The sequence below is a fragment of the Pezoporus occidentalis genome, unplaced genomic scaffold (assembly GCF_034315485.1).
Source record: "Pezoporus occidentalis ecotype Australia unplaced genomic scaffold, CSIRO_AGI_Poc_V1 ctg184, whole genome shotgun sequence".
Taxonomy (NCBI): domain Eukaryota; kingdom Metazoa; phylum Chordata; class Aves; order Psittaciformes; family Psittacidae; genus Pezoporus; species Pezoporus occidentalis.
Genome location: NW_026913683.1, coordinates 1,062,181 through 1,083,430, shown reverse-complemented (window position 1 = coordinate 1,083,430; position 21,250 = coordinate 1,062,181). Strand labels below are relative to the sequence as shown.

The 21,250-nt window shown below is 42.1% G+C and overlaps 1 protein-coding gene across 2 annotated transcripts in view; it reads right to left on the bottom strand.

Annotated features, from left to right (window-relative positions):
- CHN1 (chimerin 1) overlaps positions 1-21,250 on the bottom strand; it is a 102,948-nt gene that overhangs the window by 27,018 nt on the left and 54,680 nt on the right. The window contains exon 8 of one of the 2 annotated variants that reach the window (XM_062615866.1): positions 5,446-5,523. The exons of the other annotated variant lie outside the window; for it this stretch is intronic. Within the exon in view, the coding sequence (XP_062471850.1) occupies positions 5,446-5,523 (78 nt within the window). The remainder of the gene's footprint in view (positions 1-5,445; positions 5,524-21,250) is intronic. 2 annotated transcript variants of the gene reach the window in all.

The following is a 21,250-nucleotide window of genomic DNA, read 5'->3' as shown; positions in this document are numbered from 1 at the left end:
GAACTCCCTATTTGGCCTTTCAAATGGGTCACTCTCAAAGAGAAAGCCAGGATGTTGCTTCAGTTGAGGAGGGAGGTGAAGAATGTCAGCAAACAAAAGTCATCTGCATCTCTGCTGTCTTGGCCTAAAAAAACATGGAAAAACATCTCTCCTCTCTGGAAGAAGTGTTGGCTTGAAAGGGAATTATGTTCTGAATGTCCACCAATTCACCAAGCAGCTTTGCAACTGCTATTCATCACAGTTAACTGACTGCCATCTCAGGCATTAGTAAGATAGTGACTAAGAAACAGCGTGACAATACCAAATACTGCACAGGAAGATAGCAAAAAATAGCTTTCTGAAGACATATCTACTCTGTGAAGAGCAAGAGAGAAATGAGACAATATTCTAGGGGAAAATGATGCATGGAAACACAGATTTCAATCCAGCTCTGACAGGCACAGACACCTTCTTGCTTCAGTGAAGCACCACAGCACTAATCTAGTCAGAAGAGTGGTTTTACACCTTGGACTATCAGCAGTTATGAAACACCTGCAGAGTGCTCTGCCAGCTTAAGTCATCAGGAGCCAGAGGTGTCTGAAGGAATACCAATAGCCAGCCAAGGGAGCTAAAAATTCCCCAGGGCCCGTGAGTCACAAGAGCTGGAGGGGAGTGAAGACCTTTAAGGTGTTTTGTCCAGGTTTATTCTAAATTTGCCGAGTGACAGGGAGGTTACTGCACAGACTAACAACTTTTCACCACCCAGATTTCTTGCAGTTAATCTCAATTTAGTGGCAGGCAAAGGAGTGAGGTCAGTACCCAAGTCCAAAACACAGCACCAGGTGGGGAGGAGGTGTAGATGTCCCGTGTCAGTGAGGGATGGACTCAGGGCAGAAGGTACATTAGGTGGATCCTTTCTTTTTTAAACAGCAATAACCTATGGGATGTAGCAGGGAGATGGAGAGAAGGAAAGTCCAGAGGACTGAGCAAGGGGAACTCTGCATGGTCAGTACCCTAATAAATACTGCCTTGCTGAAGAGAGATAAGATAATCTTAAATGCAACTCTGATTCCCCTGCCTTGTAAGTCCTTTAGCATAAAGCCTACTTCACACATCCCAACCTAGAGCTCCTCTCAATAACCAACACGGACTGCTTCGATCCATATGGCACCTTGCCAGAGGCTCCTTTTCCCCTCAAAATTTGATGTTTCTGCTGTTGCCTGAAGCTCCTCCTTCCCCTGCCTGTCCAGGAGGTACACAGCTGCTTTCCTCCCCTTAAAATTATTGACTGGGTCAGGTACCAGCTAGGTAAGAAATTCTATTTTAATTTACAAGCTATCACAGTTGATACATTTTCTGGGGACAAGATAAGCAAATACAAGATCTACAAGAGACAGAAAAAGCACTCTTATTGGTAGGGTCCAGCTGTAGAGTAAATTTATGGGAATGATTACGTGCAAATCTACTCTGTCCACTTCTATGATATGTCACAGAACTTTACCCTATCTTAAACCTTCTTTTTGTAAGAAAATAACACCACTGGCTTCAGCTATGCTCCTTGTCAGAACGCACTTCATGAGAACCCCACAGATCTCTCAGAGCTTCCAAACAGAAGATGTTATTGCTTATCCACACTGGGTGGATGAACAAACTCGATAATTACCACACACACATGCTCATAGAGATACATGTATACTAGAGTGTGTGGGGAGATTTATCTCCCATAATGGGTAAGAAAACGAAAGAGAGGAAAAACCTTTCGGGAAAGAAAGTGGGGATGAAATCTTTAGGATGAAGTGACTGTCTTGATGTGGTTTGATGATTCCTTTTACAAGATATCTCATGCAGGGTTCTGGGTTTCAGAAAAGCAGAGTATACACAGGACAAGGAAAAGAAATCAAATATGCAAACAGACAGACCCAATCAAGTCACACTCACAGTCCTAGCTCACCTTTAAATCCTGTTATTCAATTAGAGCTAAGTAAAATGCTGTGTCAAACAATGTAGATGTCGTATAGCTATTTGAACTGAAAATTAATCTTTTCTATTTGATTTAGAGAGGAGAATACAGAAATACTAATTGAAAACTTTTTATAAATTTAAAAAAAAAAGCCCAAATATGCTTTAAAAACTTTTTTAATAATTAGCTCTCCTCCTGAGGAACAGAGATTAAAAACTCAGTCAGATCTGACATTTGTAAATCATCATCCCTTTCTTTGCTTATGGAGATTAATTTAAGAGAATTCAGCCACTCTGTATTTGCATTTGAGATGTGCTCATGGGAGTCCAGACCTCCCCAGTCAGGAGAATACCACATTGCTGGAGATCATTACTGGCCAGTGCTGCCCGCAGAGCTCTCTGTCACACTGGCAGGCGATAACTCATTCCAGCAGATTTAAACAAGATTAAAACCTTTCAAACCCCTATCCATTTCAACATTCCTAGAACTGCCTTTATATTCTTCTTCCAAACAACCCTCGAAGCAACACATAGATTTATTCAGGAGACCTCTTGACAAATTAAGAGTAAAAGCAGCTTTCATGTTCACCCCTTCCCTAGGCATCTGCACTCCTTTGAGGACCTGCACTGCACTGCTCCTCTGCCACCCTGCTCCTCTACCTGATCTCGACCTTGTCTGTTGCCGGAGGCAACAGAGCCTGAGGGCTCAAACTCCACCTGTGTCCCCCATACCCGCTCCAGAGGGACAGGAGGTGCAGGGGGAGAACTGAGGTCTCCTAACCTGTGGCCAAGTCTCTTGGGTATTTGCTACCCGCAGCCCACCTCCGGAGCAGCTGCTGCTGTCGCCTTCCCTTCTCCAAGACAACAGTGCTAGCTGTTGTGCATTAACAATTCTCCATTTCTCCTCCCACTGCTGGGAAGATACAGCATTTCCAGTATAAAAAGAATTCTGCGACTAGTGATGTGATTATCAAAGCAGCAGCTGGGAAATGGTTAGAGTCCCTGTTTGTTGCCTCGTGCCTGTATAACGAAGAGAAGATTTAGCCGCAGAGGTACAAAGCGGTGTGCGCCCTCCTTTTTGCTGGTGGAGCCTCTGGGGACAGCAGTCACTGTTGGTTAGCTGAACTGTACAAGTTTATTTCACTTCTGGGCTGCATTTTCTTGTTTTGTTTAAAAAGTCTAGGTTCAAGACTCTGGGCCTGACATTTCCTCCCTTTCCACATGGGTGGCACATATGCTGCTTGGCAGGCAACCTAGGAGACTTCTGCAGACATTTTAACTGATGACGTCTATACTTGTAAGAAGAAAAATTTGACAGATGCAAGGAATGATAAAGGAGAGAAGCACATGAGCTAACAATGGCCATTTGTTTCAGATCCATAACACAACAATTACAAAGGTTTTCTGGTTATTTTTTTACAAATGGGGCAGTGGCCACATTTAGAGCTCATGAACACCAGCAGCATTCCTTCAGTGGGCAGGCCGGCTGCTGCATATCCTTTAAGGGGTAAGGGGTTCATTCCCTCCTACTTCTTTTTACAGCAAAAATTACCTGTGTTAGGTGACTCCATTTCAGAAAGAGTTACTTCTCAAGGTATCTTTTCCTGGCAACTGTACGTATAAAGGAACTACAGTACAACCATTATAAGGAAAATAATGCGTGTGGAAAGTTTGTGCTGTAACTATGAGCTTGGATCAGACACACTGTTTGTTTTCAAAAAAAGACTGGAGAACTCACAGCTTCCAAACTTTCCAGATTCAGTTTCTGGAAGGAAAAAAAAAATAAACCAGCCCAAACAAATGAAAATCAGATTATCGGATTATTTTCTAAACAGATGTGTTTCAGGCTGTTAAAGGAAAGCAACTATAGAACGCAGATGTGCGCAGAATTAAATGCATATTATCCTACAGAGGCGCTATACATGGAAAATCACTATTTGCTGGCATCTGCAAGAATTATCTTCAAACTCTAAGGAACAAATGAAATTTGCAAGACATTTCAGATCTCCAGGACATCTCAGGAGCCTGTGAAAAAATGCTCTGCAGTTAACCAACAACAGGGTTATTTTATGCCAAGCGTTCATATTAAACACTTTTTAATACAACACTTTGTACATGGTTTTCAAATTCATACTTTCATGAAGAACAAGTCAACCAAAACATCCTGATCATTAGTCTCCAATTTTAGTGATTATTTGAACTCAAAAGCGAGAAGGTGGTTTAAATAAAATCTTATGGATGATACGTAAATATACATGTGTGCACACATGTGTACATTCACACATGCACATGTGTGTGATGGAAACCAAACCTGAAAATAAGAGACAATTAACAGATGCCCAAAGGGGTTGCAGATTAACAGTTAACAATTAACAGTTGCCCAGAGAGGTGGTAGATGCAGCATCCCTGGAGACATTCAAGGCTAGGCTGGATGTGGTTCTGATGTAGTTGAAGATGTCCCTGCTCATTGCAGGGGGTTGGACTAAATGACCTTTGAAGGTCCCTTCCAACCCAAACTGTTCTATGATTCCATGCTTATATCATCAGATGCCTGTATTATATTAATGATTTTCCCTTCTCCTAAAATAAATAAAAGCAAAAGCTACACGGAGGAAAAAAACTCAATACATCAAAGATAGAATCTAGGCTTCAGGTATTATATATGAAGTTTGTACCATCATCTGTAGGAATTCAGGATAACACCAATTCACTTATAAATAAATGCTGCCTATTACGCATTTGACCGCTAAAAGGTTAAACTACCAAATCCTTACCAGACATTTATTACAGATAGAGACACAAAACATGCATATGTTGTGTTGACATGTGCCTCTCTTATCAAAGAGCATCATTTATTTAAAATAATTGAAACAATAATTAGAAGCTACATGGAAGACTAAGTAAATTGTATGAAAACACAGGGTAGCTGCTAATGCCAGCAGCTCCAACAGCCCCGTGGTACAAGCCTGGCTGCTTTCAACACACTCAATTCATTAACACCAGAGAAAAGCCAGAAATGAAGGGAAATGCCGACCATCTGCTCAATCCAGATGCAAGAGAACACGCATCTTACCTCCAAAGCTATTTATCTGCGAAAAACTGAGACGAGATGGGTTTAATCCTCTAACTGCAGATCTATGCGGCATCATATTATCATAAGTAAAACTGAACTATGTTCATTTGAATGGGAAGAAAACTTTGCCACTTTTTCTCACCTTTAACATCTCTTGATATAAAACAATTCTAAATAAAACAGATAACCTAGCTATGACAAATACTATTTAAAGAAATGCATGCACACAAGCAGTTGACAACAAAATCCTCGTTCTTCTTCTGCTATGTCTGAAATACGTTTAATTGATTTAACCAGCAATGAGATTTAATTGAAGCACGTAAGTTCCCAGAAAGTCATCGTCTTCATACATTTTATTTCCTTGCAATACCATGCCCATTATAAAACAAAATCTATGGCCCCTGTGCTGTATAAAGAAACGAGTAATTGCTTACCTTGAAGTTATGAATCTTCTCGTATTTTGGAATATGTTCATTTTCTTTCAGAGTTGCTCTTCTGACAAGCGACGTCAACTGTGAATAAGCAAAGAGTTTAAGAGGTTGCCAGATTGTCACGGGCGACTTCTGAGCACCCAGTTTCATCCCCAGGGCTGCGAGCAGGAAGTCTTGCTGGCGGCTCTCCTGCTTGGCTCTGTGCACCGCGGACCGGCTCGCTTTGTGCCCGGGCCAGGATTCCCTGGATGGCATGGTGGGGTGGCTGAAGGAGGCACAGCCCCCCGGACCGCTGCGTGCGTGTGTCTGCCGGTCTGGCGCTCAAACACCGGGCAGCACCATGACGGGCACCCAACCTGCGGGGACGGGTGGCGCGGCCGTGCGCGGGCACTGCTTCACGGCGCGGCTTAATGGGGCGACGCGACGCGAAGCGGGATCCCCGCCGACCGTAGCGCAGGACTGCCGGCGGGGGGGGGCGGTGCGTGCGGCAGCGACAGGCAGCGGCGGGAGGGGTGCGCAGAGCTCGGCCTCTCCCTCCATCGAGGGAGACCTCCGCGCCCTCCTCCCGCCCCGCTGCCCGTTACCGGGAGGGTGGGAGCGCGGCTCCGCGCGGAGCGACACGGCGCGGCACCGCCCCCCCGCCTGCCGTGCAGCCAATGGAGCCCCGGAGAGGCGGGAGCGCGGCTCCGCCCCTCCCCGCTCCCTGTCCCGCCCCGGCAGCAGCGAGCGGCCGGTACCGGCGCAAAAGGCATCGCTGCGCCCCTGCGGAGCGCGGCCGTCAGGGCATTCTCGGATGTACAGTGACAGCAGCCGCGGGTGACGCGGCAGGAGGCGGCTGTCCCCGGCCTCCGCCGGTCTGACAGAGGTTGGGCACTAGGAAGTAGGGCTGGCAGCAGCTCTGTGTGGATGTTCACCACTCGTCCCTTTAAATGACATCTTTCAATGCTTTCTGTATAAAAAGAGGCTTGTCAAACTCACATCATGTAACAGGCTCTTCTAGTAAGGATGTGAACGCAAGTGCCACCACCCAAAGTTCATTGCACCACCCCTTCCACCAAAGGCCTTGCCCCCGATTGCTGTGGTGCCCCTCTGTATGAATTAACAAACACCAGCAGGAGGTGAATGACACATATTCTCACATTGGATGTAATTGATGATGAAATGTACACGGGACAGTCTGGTCCTCACCAGCCCTCATGCGAACCAAAGGAAACAATGTTTCACGCAGCCATTAAAGCCTTGAACTCCTCACAGAGCCAAAGTACCACAGGGGCCCAGAGGACTAGGACAGTCCATGCCGTACCCACCCAGAGCTGGTCAATGGGGCCGCCCAGCTCCACGGCTTTTCACTCCCATTCTGACAGCTGTGAGGGGACACCACGATGGCCGCTTGCCTCCCACCCGTTTTCTCCTAGTGCTCTCCAAGCATTTGTGAACGGTCTTTGTCAGACAGAGCAAAAATGGACCTTTGATCTTACTGCAGCTGTGATTTACACCGTGGGGCTGTCTGCCATCCTGACGTTTAGGGGGTGAGAAGGTCCTTCCCTGTGCACAGCCTGCCCTACCCAAGTGCAGCCTGCCTTCTGCTGCTACACACTGCAGCACCACAACCGCTCTCCCTTCTGCAGCAAAGGTATTTTTATCTCTCATGAGTCAGTAACAACCAAAGACAAGCAGAGTTTGTCACAGGATTCTGGGTGGAATTGGTATGTATTTTGCAGCTGGATCACAGCATTACTGTTTAGCTCAATCCTGCCAATGCAGCTGACTGTAACACTCATGGTGAGCCCCTCCTCCATTCCCTTGCATGGCCACCAGTACCTTCTCTACAGGCTTTAAAAATCTGCTGGGTTTCAGCACAGGGTCAGGTTGCTGAGATTAAGGATCAACATATGTGCTTCACCACCACTAATCTGCAGTGCAAGTTAATAGCTAATAATCGAAACACTGGATGTAGATTATACAGGATGAAGCTGTTGGGCATTAGTGGCTCATACGGGGGCCTTAGGAACACCTGGCTCAGTTCCCAGTTTCAATACCAACAGAAGGCTGGTTGATCCATCCTATTGAGAAATACTTTTCCAATGGCTACCTTAACCTGCCTGTCTTGCTTTTAAATGCTCATTTCTATTGTAGGTGAATAAATGCTCCTCTGGCATTTTTTTGCACATCCTTTTAAGTGTAACACTCCATGGCAAGAGGAGATAAAAAATTGAGGTGAGGAGTAAGAGATGACAAAAACTGACCACCTTATTTATGTGAGGTGTAAGAATAGTAGGGACTCGGGAGGGGGAAACAGACAGGCTTTTGAGCTCATTCTCTCCTTTCTAGCTAAAGCCACTTCATACTTTCACTCCCAAGAACTACATCACGTAAAAGTCCTCACGGAACAAGGTGGACCTAAACGTAACACACAAGAGTCATTCTCTTAAAACAGTGTGACAACAGGCTCAGGAAGCAAACTGTGGAGTTCTGGAAGTGTTGCATGCTTCCTTGGAAACCCAAATTCCTCTTATATTTTAAAAGGGAAAAATTAATCACCAAAGCTTCATATTAGTAAATAAACTCTTTGAAAATCAAATTTATTAGAAATAAGTAACCCAGAGACTTTCAAGAGTACATTTACTATCAGAATCAACCATTATTGTTTTGTGTAATTCCACTTAAGAAGCAAGATAAAGCATTCTGAATTTTCATTTCAGTTGTTGGTAAAGCATGTACTCATTTTTTGACATTCCTTAATTGTCAGCTTTCTTCTTCCTAATTCTGACGAAATGATTTATTTTCAATGGCACTTTAGAGTCACATTAGTAGAAACCGATCTCTGGATCCTGGAAAATTAAATCTTTAGAATGTCAATAAAAAGGTAAACAAAACTACCCAACAGGGAAAGGTCCTATCTCATGGCTGTAATTTTGGAATGCTTTATAATCTGGAAAGTAGTTATAAGATTATGAATTTTAAATCTAATGTTACTTTGTGTTACAGTAATCTAACTCAGACTGCTTATTGGTTTTACATAAATCAGCTTCCTACTGTTCTGTGGAAAATGTTTTCTGCTGTTTACAAATATAGGAATACTGGGCTCACCTACGCTTACAGCCCTTCACACGTGCTATATGCACTGGAGTTCTGCACACCAGAAACAGACTGAAAGTTAAAACCATAAAGCTAGCAACTGAAAAATTATGAAAAATATATGTTTATCTATTTCCTACATATATTTCCCCAACATAAAGTAGTGTTGTAATGAAGTCATACAACTGATGTCAGGCAGTTGACAAAGTTCTGTAATGCATACCCTCATTCTTCTGCCATTGCCTAACTCTGGGAGTTTGGCATTGGAAGCTAGTACTCTTCTTAACACAGCCCACTCACTCTTTGGAAACCAAAATGAAGAATGAAATCTATGTTGTACACATCTTCCTGACCACAGTTTGGGTCATTAGGCAGGTCCGTATCTTTAGCTTAACCAGTACGTGAGATAATAAAGTAAGAGAGAGCAAGCCACTGTAGCTAGGTAGCCCTAGTCATTGCACAGATGAGTCACCATCCCTGAGCAAACAAATGAAGTCATGGACCTGGAGGTTCACCTCAATCCTGCAGGAATCTGCTCTCTCCAGCTCCACGTGCTCTATGCTGTCTCTCTATTCCCAGCCTGCAAGCATGCAGTTCCTGCTCTTTTTCTTACATCTTTGCCTGGCTCTTGATTCAACGCCTACTCTCCACTAATGGCTCCTGCACTACCACCTCCTAGCAAAGTCTTCTCTCCACAGCCATTTCATTTTCCAACAGTTACCTTTGTAACTTGCTCTGTCTGAAGTCTACCTTAACAGGGACAATTACTAGATACTGTCTGTTACATACTGGGTGAAAAAGAGAAATCTGGGGAGGAAAGACTCATCCCTTCTACTTTCCTAAATCTTGATATTACTTATTAATTGTTTGTGACAGGCATTTGCAATCATTGCATGTGCAGGGAGCAATAAGCTGTGCAGACTCCAGGAGGAAGGAAACTGCAGGACTGTCTTTTTTAAATTTAATTTGAGATTGTGATTTCACGGGATCGAGGTGAACTGAAAATGGAATGACTGGAAGTAATAGCCGAGCAAGCTCTCAGCAGAGCACGCAACCAGAGCAGCCTCTCAGTCCTGTATGTTTTAGTGACTTAAGCACTAAAGAACTAAACCCAGCCACATGACAATGTTTAAACCAAGACGTCTGTTTAGTGGCTCTACATTGTACATATGGACTAAAGGGGGGGAAAAAAATAAATAAAGAAAAAGGGTAACCTGCTATTTCAAATGTTCTCATTTGTTCTAAAACCTCAACCATAAGAGTGGTTCAGCCTAGGTCCTACTGCGACTCCACTTTCCTTACTTGCCCCTGGGGTCATCCTTCAGGGTGCAGAAGAAACAACTGTTTTCTTAAAGCACTATTTGCTCTCAGTGTTAGCTGGATAATGTATGCGTATCTTCTGATACTAATCCCACAGTCAGTAAGTCTTATTATGAATACTCCACAGAATTGATTTTAAAGTCATCCACGGTTTGCAGCAGATTTCAATTAGTCACCCTCTGAAAGACACATTATGTAAGTTTAATCCAGTCACACAATTCAGCCAACATCAGACAAATTATCTCCCTAAAAAGACAGATCAATGCATTCCCATTTGTTGAGTAATATACTAAAACTAATCCAGAAAAAAAAACCAGGAAAATTCAAGTTGGGTTAAGCTCACAAGTCCTAAAATGCCCGGATTAGACTTGATCAGATCTCCTGAAGCGACATGCATTTCTGGTACAATGGAGTGTTTAGTTTCGTGGCTACCGGTCTTCTCTCTCAAACACAGTATTGTGTTTTCCTCAGCCTCAGGTATGTATGTGCAGTACACAGCAGGCTTTTCCTTCTTATATGGTATATTCATGTTATTATGACTAAATATGCCTTTATTGTTTCAGACTTTATATGCAATAAGATTCCTTCCCTCTAAGGAATGTATGGTAATAATAATATTAACCAGCAGTTATATTGCATGCATTTTTTTTAAATATCAAAGACGATGCCTTATTGTACATATATCCCAAGAAACAAGGTATTTGGTTTGCTATGCAGTTAGCCACTGGATATTTTGTGGTGTTCTGTTTCACTGTATAGCTAATGTCGCCAAATGTATATGCTCAGAAAAATCCTTCCTTGCCTGAACACTTTATGAGCATATTTTATGGGCTTAGTACAACATTTTCAAAAGCTAATCAGTCAGATTGTGAAACTGAGCCCAATTTCCTCAACGCTGTTCTTGGTGGAAGCTTTTTCCATGCTAAATATAATTTTTCCAGTCATATCTTTCACAGAATTGTTCCAAGGGGGAAGAGGAGCCCAAAATTTTACTTTTTATTGAAAAGTGGTGATAAGCTGTTTTTCATTTAATTTTCTTCACTTGTAGACGTGCTAATGCCAGGCATAGCCTCTGCCCACAGACACATGGCGTGAGCAGAGGGTAGGAATGCTTTTAAAAGAGAAGTTCAACCTGAATGCTGGCGTCTCAGAAGCTGGATGGGAAGGACCATCACATAGTCTTGGCCACCAGAGCAAGACAACTTCTGCTGTCATTCCAGCACAGCCACATTTACCTGGCACCTGGACAGCATCAGTCTCCCACAGTGCTCAAAGTATACTGGGATACTCAGGCAACACACAACCCCGCTTTGAGTCCACAGCTACCCACACAGTTGGGGTTTAAGACATGGCTGAATGACGAAAAATTACTGCTGAGAAAGTTCCAGGTTTTGCAACAAAATTTTCCACATGGACTTCTAATGAAATCTGACCTTCCTCTCTCCCCATCCCTCCCCAGTGAAATACTTACTGCAACACCTAACAAAATGGCTATTTTTATTTCTGATAAAAGTGTATGTGATTTCTACATCAGGTAATGAAAATTTTTATATCTAGAATCCAAAAAGAAGTTTTTAAAAAATCTTTTCATTAAAACCTTAATTAATCAAATTCAGCCAAAGCATTTGTTTGCTTTGAAATATGCTTGTTAAATTAAAAACAATAAACAAACTAAACCAAAGTTTAAATTATGGAAAAAATATTGCCCAATAATGCTGCTAGAAATTACTGCATAAAAAGTAAGTTTATTTGGTACTGTATCGTGCAATACAGTTAGAGTATATTAGCATTATTTGGGAAGATTTTATGGTCGCACTGATGTGCTTACCAGAAATACCCTGAAGTACCCATGTCTTCCTAACAAGGGTGCATATCCATAAAAAGGTAGAGAGCGAGATTTTGGAGGAAGCCAAGAAAAGATGTTTCTGTGCAGCTTTAGTTCTGTAACCTACCAGTCACTGCAGCTGATTCAGATCTAGGTCAGCTGGCTTATTTTGTTCCTAGTGGCATGCTCCCGGCGGTTACCAATATGGGTCTTTGGAAATGACAATTTGAAACTGCACTGGCAAAAAGCATCCACTGTGACTATTCCCCTCTTTCAACAACTGACAAGGCAAAACCAATGTTTGCTGTTCTGGATAGTGGCACAAAAGCAAGGCCTTTTTCAGTGGCAAACACAACACACTTCTTCCCTTAGGGAGGAGGCTGTTCTGGTACATAACTATGGATCTATCCGTGGCAAAAATAAACCAGAAATTCCACAGTACCTCCAGTAACTGGTTCTGATTTTGGTCTGGTTCTGGAGGACTTGGCTAACATTGAGCAACTTAGCTTTTAGCGAGGTCAGCAACTGGCCTGCTGTGTCCACTCAAGAAGGGGGCTAATTCTAGGGATTCACTTCACACTTCATGGGTACTAATACCACCCACATACAGGGGTGTATATGGCACACAAACATGTGCACAGGCAGAGATGTGTATATTATAATCCATAATGGTGCTAGGCTGGGATTTATAAGCAATAGCTATGACTTCATATATGCTGTATTAATAATAATACACTTCCTCACAGGGTTGTGCTCTCAGTGAGGCAGCGCAGTCCTGCCCCACTCCCAGGGCTAGGGTATCCAGAAAGCCAAGAAACAAACTCTTTTCACTCCTAACTCTGTGGCAAGGAAGGCAGGTCCCCATGACCATGAGGCTTATGTATCAGCCTCAGCAATTTTCTCCTTGCTTTCAGCATCTCATTACCACAACCCTGTTCTTTTCTCAGGTGAACAAGCTACCTTAAGAGGAGATCAACCCCAGCCAAACATGGTAAGTACAGAAGGGGACCAAGAGCTGGTAAAGCACAGAAGACAGCACCTCTCTGCCACAGGAGGCTGGCAGCACCACTGTTTGTGCAAGACAGTTCATGAGGAAGGAGAGAAGCACTACAAAACACCTGAATTTGTCTCCAGTAAATGCAGATAAAGCCTGTCCTTTACTGCTTTGGTTTCAGTCCTTTCCATCAACCCTTCTGTCCTTCATAGCTTTGGTTTTGGTCCATCCTATCCTTCTCTCCTCCTGCCAGGAGCCTGGGCCATGGAGGTGGTAAGCTAAACTGTGAGTTAAAGCAGCCACCTGTGCCAGGTACTGCTCTCCTTAGGAAAGGTAGAAGCAGAGAGACTGGGAGGACTGCTCACATTACATTTTGGCTAGAGAGGTTTGTCTTGCAGCTATGAGACCTATGGGAAGAGGAGCTGATGGTGCAAGTTGCTCTGCCTGAGGGAACAACCGTCACACTGGCCAGGAACACGCAAAGGCTGCTCCTCAGCATCTTCTCCAGCTCGCTCCCATTTAGTCAGCATTTTCTATTTCAGCTAACAGCAACACATTTTCTCCCCTTCCCTTTGTCTGTGTCATGTCTCCTTGCTGGCCTGCAGGGAGCTGTGCCACTGTCACCGAGGCACAACTGATATTGATTGCAGAGAGGGGTCACTCCAGCAAAAGCCTCTTGACTAGGGACACATGAAGGCAGTCTGTATTCCACAAAGACTTTAAAAGTTATTTATAAATGCCACAAGACAGTGTGCTCTATAGGAGTGATAACAGTCAAAATGCAATGCAAATTAGCAGCTGCATGAATTCCACTCTTTTGGCAAATGCTCTTTGTTACTAATATACTACATTTAAGCAACATGAGAGAAAACAGGCTGTTAGACTAATCTGAAACCACTAGGGACACGCAATAGTTTATTTCTTATCTGACCCATATGATTATAAGGATTTCCTCAAATAAAAGGAAAAATAAAAATTAAAAAATGAAGAAAAAAGGAAAAGAGAGAAGGCACATCAAAAAGTACTGTACCCTATGATGAGGAACCTTACCTGTCTCCTAGCGAGGAAATGTTGACAGTGGCCAAACTTTATGAAATAAAGAATTTACAATGCTTCCTTTATGATATCCATTTAAGAATAATATTAATAAAGGCAGTTTTTACAATAAAACTCTACATCTTTTTGTAACTGAAAATGTTTACACTTAGAGATAATGACAATCATGTAATCCACGAGGCCTTTCTATTATTCTATTTATTAGTTTTTTTCCCACTTATTCCTCATGGAATAGAAGATTTGGCTACTGGTATAACATAGGCAAATGGTATGGAAATTTCTTCTAATGTCTCATTAATATTTTCTTACCTGATATATAATACTCACTTCACATTAGTCTTGTCTGGCAGCCTAATATTAGCCTTTTTTGTTCTACGCAGTAATTCAATTTAAAGTAATTCAATGTATGTTATAATTGAAAACTGCAGCTCATTAATTTCTAAGCACTCTGTATTTCAGACTACACCTGCTCCTTTGGCACATCCTCTACTTTGAATCCATCCACTCCTTCCTGAGTAAGCTATGTTGCTATGATACATCTGCTGTCACAGTTTCTTTCTTAAACATACTTTTAGTTCATAATCATAGCATAAATAAGACTAAGAGTGCAAAGTCTCCTAAAGCCTTCCTTAATTATTGTTTGATTCAATCCCATGAATCAAGGTGAAATCCATTTTTAACCTGAAGGAATACTAGGGCTGTGACATGGACATACAGCATCCTTGCAAAGTTTATAATGGTGAAACCTGCTTATAGACCACCTCACTGCAGAAAAGTTACGGAATGGGGTAACCCCCAGTGCCTATCAGCACTCCTTGCAGACCCTGATTACTGGTTTTCTAGGTACATGTGTGTCCATGGGCATAGCTGCACCACTGCTGTGGATCAGGGCCTACACTAATTTTATACAATGCAATTAGGCAGACTTGGAAAATGAGGTAGGCTGATCATCCTTCAAACGAGTCTCTCATGTGGGCTCCTGCTACCCTTGCATATATCTCTATTTAAATCAGGACTGATTTGAAACCTGCAATGAATGAGACCAGAGTGGAATTGGCAGTGGAATTATATTCTGCTCCTAAAGTCAAATTACCAGTTATTATCAAATTACCAGTTTACTGCCATCCATAAAATCGAATCCATGATCACATTCTCAGAAAAGGCTCATTTTAATTGTTGACCAGCATTCTATTTCTCTCATTTCTCCTTTTCCACATATGGTTCATCTCTCCTATTTTTATACCCTCTACGCTTCCTAATTAACATTTAAAAATGCCTGTGTCATCAAAATTTTCATATAAGGGCAGGAAGCATCCCGTTTCCCTGGAGAAAGCCATAATTGTTACAGGTTCTTACTTGAGAGGGCACTCAAGAAACTGTCATCTCAAATGGTCAAGCCCAGCATCTTTCAAACAGATTTAAATAATGTCTTGATTTGAAAACTAAGTAATTGTGAATAATTCAAAATTGGGCTGGCAAAGTAACTCCCCATCATAAACTTGGTCTACACAGACTATTTACCTTCTGGAGCAGAAGCAGGCACTGGCATGTAGACAGGTTATACAGCTTCTGCTACACAGGAGGGACTTTGGGGTTTGTTTTTCATCTTTTGTTTGGTTTGATTTTCGGGGTTTTGATTTTTTTGTTCGCTTTTTTTCACCACCAAGTCTGCAGTTTCTTGCAACATAATGTTTAGTTGATGTCTGTTTTCAGTTGAAATACACTAGTCCTAGGTTCCAATCAGTAACTCAAAGATCTGATATTTGGGACGTCAGAAGCATATGATCTGTGGACAGCAGCTTTTATTTTGAGTATAGGGATCATAAAAGCTGAAAGACTAAGTTTGGGGTATAGTTCTATTTCTTAAATTCATTGGCAATGAATAACATTATTGACAATGAACAAAATGTTGACCTGCACTAATGCTACAAGGCAACATTTTATTTGTACTGCCACCATCAAATAGCACTTTAAGTGACACTGCTCATCAGATTTCTAACACTGAGGTTGTTCAAATTTTCAACAATAAAAAAAAAAACAGAGAATCAACCCATAAAAAAAATTATCCAGTAAGCTCCCAGCATTATCGATTTGTTGAGCAGTGAATCTGCCTTACAAACTTCAGTGTGACCAAGGTGACTGGCAGCTTCCAGGCACCAGGCTGCAGTGCTGTGACAAATGCCAGCAGGGATTTGGAGGCTAGAGTGAATGAGAGGCTGTCACTTAAGAGACTGAGCACTTCAAATTCTGTAAAAGATAACAACACAGGATGACTTCTGCAATTTTTGTACATTTGTATTAAACACATCATTACTCTAATCATCAGCCAATTCACAGAAATGCCAGAATGCAAATGTAATTCACTATCACATTAACTTTGGCAAATGCCTCAAGACTTTTCCAGCAACGTAAAAGCATCAGAAGTCTTCAGCCAATAAACTATTTGATACATGATATAAACCATAGAGCTTTTAAAATGTTTCATCATTACATGCAAAATGGAAATTGGGAATACAGGATTCGTATTTCCACGGTATTCCTCTACTCTGCTATCAGGAAGGGGAAAAGCTGCCTGCCTGTAAGTGCTACGAATCTACTTAACAAGTTGGAAATCATTAAAAAACAATTACTAAATCACATACACATATGACTAAGGTTTAATAGAAGACTTGACACTCTGTGATACTAGCTCTAATATTCGTTAGGCAAACTATTTCAAAATGCCTTAGCTCTCACCAAATGCAATAAACCCCACTAAAAAGCAATATTGCCTAAATACATTACAATATGAACTTCACTATTAGAAACACATCATCCTGTAGTTATCTCGAAGTTGTATGGATGCGGGGAATATTAATACTAAGATGACAGGGATCAGAACAACCACTGTTCATCATTTGAGAATCAAGATTTTTCAGCATGATGATTCTTGCCTTGCTTAAACATTAGGACTGTAGGAACAGTGAATGCCAGAAGCAACACTGTTTCTAACTGCTGATGCCACGCAGAAAAAAAAGGTTAAATATGGAAAAGTTTAATGTTCTAAAAGTTAATGATCAAAAGAAGACTTTGCAAAACTGTCAAGAGTTGCTGTCTTCGCTGATGACGAGTGTGACAGGTTTGAAGTAATAAGAGCAAGCAGTTTATTGAGCTCAGTAACAAACCTGCTCTCCTTACTTTGTTCAAATGCAAAAAAGAAAAACATTCAGCTAGGGACTAAGCATGAGAAGTTCTATCTGAAAATATCTTATTTTCTTGTGAAAGAGTAAAAGGAAAAAAAACAAGGGCTAGAACAGATCAGCTTCTGCCGCATCAACCATAGGATAAATGGTTGGGGTTTTTTCTTTCACAGCCTAATACTTCATATAGGAACCTCTATTTCTGTTTCTGCTACCACTTCTAAAACAAGCATTTAACTTTTTATGGGTCTTAAGGGTTCAGTAACCTCTTATGAATGGGCAATTATTAGTGGAGCAGATGTGCCTGCCTGTCAGGGGATTCTTTAACCAAATGGGGGGCAGCACACAGCTTCGTGTCCTTTCCTTCTTTGTACAGAAGCCAAATGACATGTATTTGTACTTGTGAGCATGTAAACAGTGACCAATCTAAAATGCCTCTGCCCTTCTCATCTAAACAAAACCCACCACATAGCCCCACTGCAAATGGTAAGGCAAAAAAGGAGCTTTTATGAATAATACTAGAGGCAAGAGGAGAAAATCTCTGGTAGTCAGACTCTCAGCACAGATTTACACATGCTACACAAAGTACAGAGGGTGTAAAACACAAGATATGTTGGATATTAATTCACAGCCAAAGGTGCTACCAACCCCACTTCCCAAAGCCCCAGCTTTATCTTGGGCCTCTCATGTTCAACTGTTGACCAGACCTGACCCTGCCTGGTTTATGAGATTAGACACAATCGTAGCCCAAGGTGATTATCACCAGCTATACAGTGTCACATTATAAAGTCTAAGGGAGGTAAGAAACTTGTAAATAACAAAATTATCCTTTTATAGGGCTCTTAATTCAACAGTCCAGTCTGTTTCCTGTAGAAGTGATTAGTAATAGAAAATAATTAGGAGATGCCAGATGGGAGGAGGAGTTAAAAAAAAAGGCCCAAACCTCACACAGCTAAAGAAAGAGAACAACAAACGAGGGAGCTGCCAGCTAGCAACCCACTGAAGTCCTTCGTTGTCCAGGACATTCATTGCATAAGCAACAAATGACAACCATACGCCTGCTTTAGAGACTGCCCTGAAAGAACCACCTTCTCCTTTTTGCGGCCACTGCATGGGTTATTCAGTTGTGAGAAGGCATAAAAAGTCAAGGGAAACCACAGGGTTTGTTTTCTTCCCTAAAGAAGGTTATAATTTCCTTTACATATGGCTGTGAGGCTTCCCCCCTGTACATCCAGGCACCCTTTTTGGAATTCCTAAGCAGGGAAGGTAGGCCCATAGGGAAGGTAAGCAGCAGGCTCCTACGGCGTGTTAGGGCTGAAGCCATGACAGCTCACCACTGCTCATCAGGAGTTGAACTGGACTTATGTATTTCTGAGTCCTATCTAACTAAGGTTTACTAAGATGGGAAAACTCTTTCTCCCCCCTGAAGAGTGCCCAAAGAAAGTTATCTTCTTTGGCATTTCAAGAGCTAAGGGAGATTCCTTCCTCTCTCTGTGATCCTCCTTGAGCTAGTCTGCCCTAGTTAAAAAGGAAGAAAACTTCTGCCAGTACACCTAAGAGAAGTCAAGGCTATACAGTACTATTTGTAGGGCATTAAAAATGTCACCAGATCAAATCAATAAGCATTAGAAACCCCAAAAAGAGCTGCTGGTGAGGGCTTCACACTGACTTACCACACAATATGGAGAAACACAGGAAAAGAATAATAGCATGTTCACTGCTAATAGTTTCATTTTATCAGTAACAACACAACCAGTACTCTTCAGATTTAGTTGCACAGCAACTGCACTGCTTTACAGCCTTCGTAGCAGTTATGTTAGTTATATTTACTCATTTTACAAAAGCTTGATCAGGCACTGAGGGCATACTCTACCCACACTTCTGCTGAGTGGGGGGGAGGGTACACTGGTTTCATATGGCAGCTGCCTGTCTCAGTGTAATTAGGCACTGGCCTTTCTGAAGACTGTATCTTTGTGTATGTATCTCACATGCCAGATCATAAGAGCCACATGTATGTGAAAAAGCAAAAAGTAATGTGAAAAGTCATCTCAGAGAGGAAACAAATGATGTGTACCCATGCCTTTGCAGGTTGAAGGAGGTGATCCTGCCCCTCTACTCTGCTCTCGTGAGACCTCACTTGGAGTATCGTGTGCAGTTCTGGTGTCCTCAACATAAAAAGGACATGGAACTGTTGGAACAAGTCCAGAGGAGGGCCACGAGGATGATCAGGGGACTGGAGCACCTCCTGTATGAAGACAGGCTGAGGAAGTTGGGGCTGTTCAGCCTGGAGAAGAAAAGGCTGCGTGGAGACCTCCTAGCAGCCTTCCAGTATCTGAAGGGGGCCTGTAAGGTCTCCAGAGAAGGACTCTTCATTAGGGACTGTAGTGATAGGACAAGGGGTAATGGGTTAAAACTTAAACAGGGGAAGTTTAGATTGGATATAAGGAGGAAATTCTTTACTGTGAGGGTGGTGAGGCACTGGAATGGGTTGCCCAGGGAAGCTGTGAATGCTCCATCCCTGGCAGTGTTTAAGGCCAGGCTGGACAGAGCCTTGGGTGGCATGGTTTAGTGTGAGGTGTCCCTGCCCATGGCAGGGGTTGGAACTGGATGATCTTAAGGTCCTTTCCAACCCAAACCATTCTATGATTCTGTGACTAAAGGCTGAAGCAGGATGCTGATTCTCAACTGTGCTTACCTGCGAAATGGATGAAGCCCCTCTGCAGAAGTAGCATCTTGATGGGAGGCATGGTGTGCATTTGAAATGCAACCTGACCTAAGATACTCCTCACTGTCAGAAGGTTGTGGAGCCTTATTTGTTTTGAATTTTATAACACTAGACCAGCAATCAGGTTACCAACATAAGCACATGACTTTCACTTCACATTAATCCCACACACCACACATTGTGTAAGCATTACATTAATGTGCTTTGAAAGCACAAGCACGCACAGAGGCAGACAGGCAAGGTCCTGTGAGGCTAACTGGAATCAGCTGGGATGACATTTGTAACCTATGGGAACTAATAGAGCACAGCTGAGCATTGACCAGAGCTGGCAAGGAAAGAAGAAGGAATTTTCCCTGGAAAAACCAAAAGAGCTAAGGAACTATCTTTAGCACTGGAGCTGAGGTACAGGTCCTGTTAGAGACCCTTAAGAAACAATCCTAGCTTGCTAATTTATCCTTTAAAAGCATGAGATACTGGTAAGAGAGAAACTAGATATTCTGTGACCTGGGGATTAAATTAGCAAAGTTTATGCTTCATTTGCAAGCTCTCAATCTTAAAGCAAGATCATTTTATACAACCTTTTTAGTGTACCAATTTTATTGGCACATTGAACATAAATAAGGACTTAGGTTACTTTTGGTGATTATGAGTCTGAAAAAGCACCCTGCAGTTGAGAAAAGAATTTTCTTTGTGCTGATGTCTACACGCTGGACAGCACGTTCTCCTTTCTTGGGTCTTGATAAACAGTTAAAAACAGCTATGCTCATAAAGAGGCATCATAACCATTTGCAGCCTTAGTTTGAACTGTATATGCCATATATAATGACATATGGCACTAGATCCATACCACCATAAATGCTAACGCACAGAAGGGGAAGATGAGGAAGAGTGAGGCTGGGTCAATCACTGCAGAGTATGATGTTGCCAGTGTGCTGGAGTAGCTACCTAAAAAGTAGGCTTGTATTACATCCTGCTAAAAACTTTCTTGGTATTGACAAAATTGTCTGTGGTTTGAAGTCTCTGCTGAAAGATGGGCTAAACCCAGAAGAAATAAATAGAAGTTTTTGCCTTCCAGAGTTATGTTTTATTTATAAATTACATTAAACTTACAGAGTGATTGTCATGGACACCCGCGCAGGGACTGGAAAGGAACATTTGTGAGAAAAGGGTTGACAATCTCCTCAAGTTAACTCATGGGATTCTTCAGTGCTCCATCTCCTGCCTCTTTAAACTTACTTTAAGGTAAGCATTTATTAGTTGTTCTTTTAAGAACATTATTGCTTTGTCACTACCCTTGTTGTAGATACGGTTTAATACATTACACACCCGTCTTTTCTCATTTAAGTTAATTCATGTAAATGGAAATATTTTTAAAAAAATCCATCATCAAGATTGCTTCAAAGCACACTTTCCTCCCTGATTATTAAGACTACTTTTTAGTTCCTGTCAGTTCCAGCATTGGCACTACTGGGCATCAAGTAGTGCTGTTTAAAGCTGTCTTCCTCCATCACAGACCTTGCTAAGGGGACTTATGCTCCACTGATAGACAAATGTAAGTTCCTCAGCTACATTTTCCGATGTCCTTTCACTAAAGATAAAATAAACCTTAGTAAAGGAAGGTTTTAAGCAGA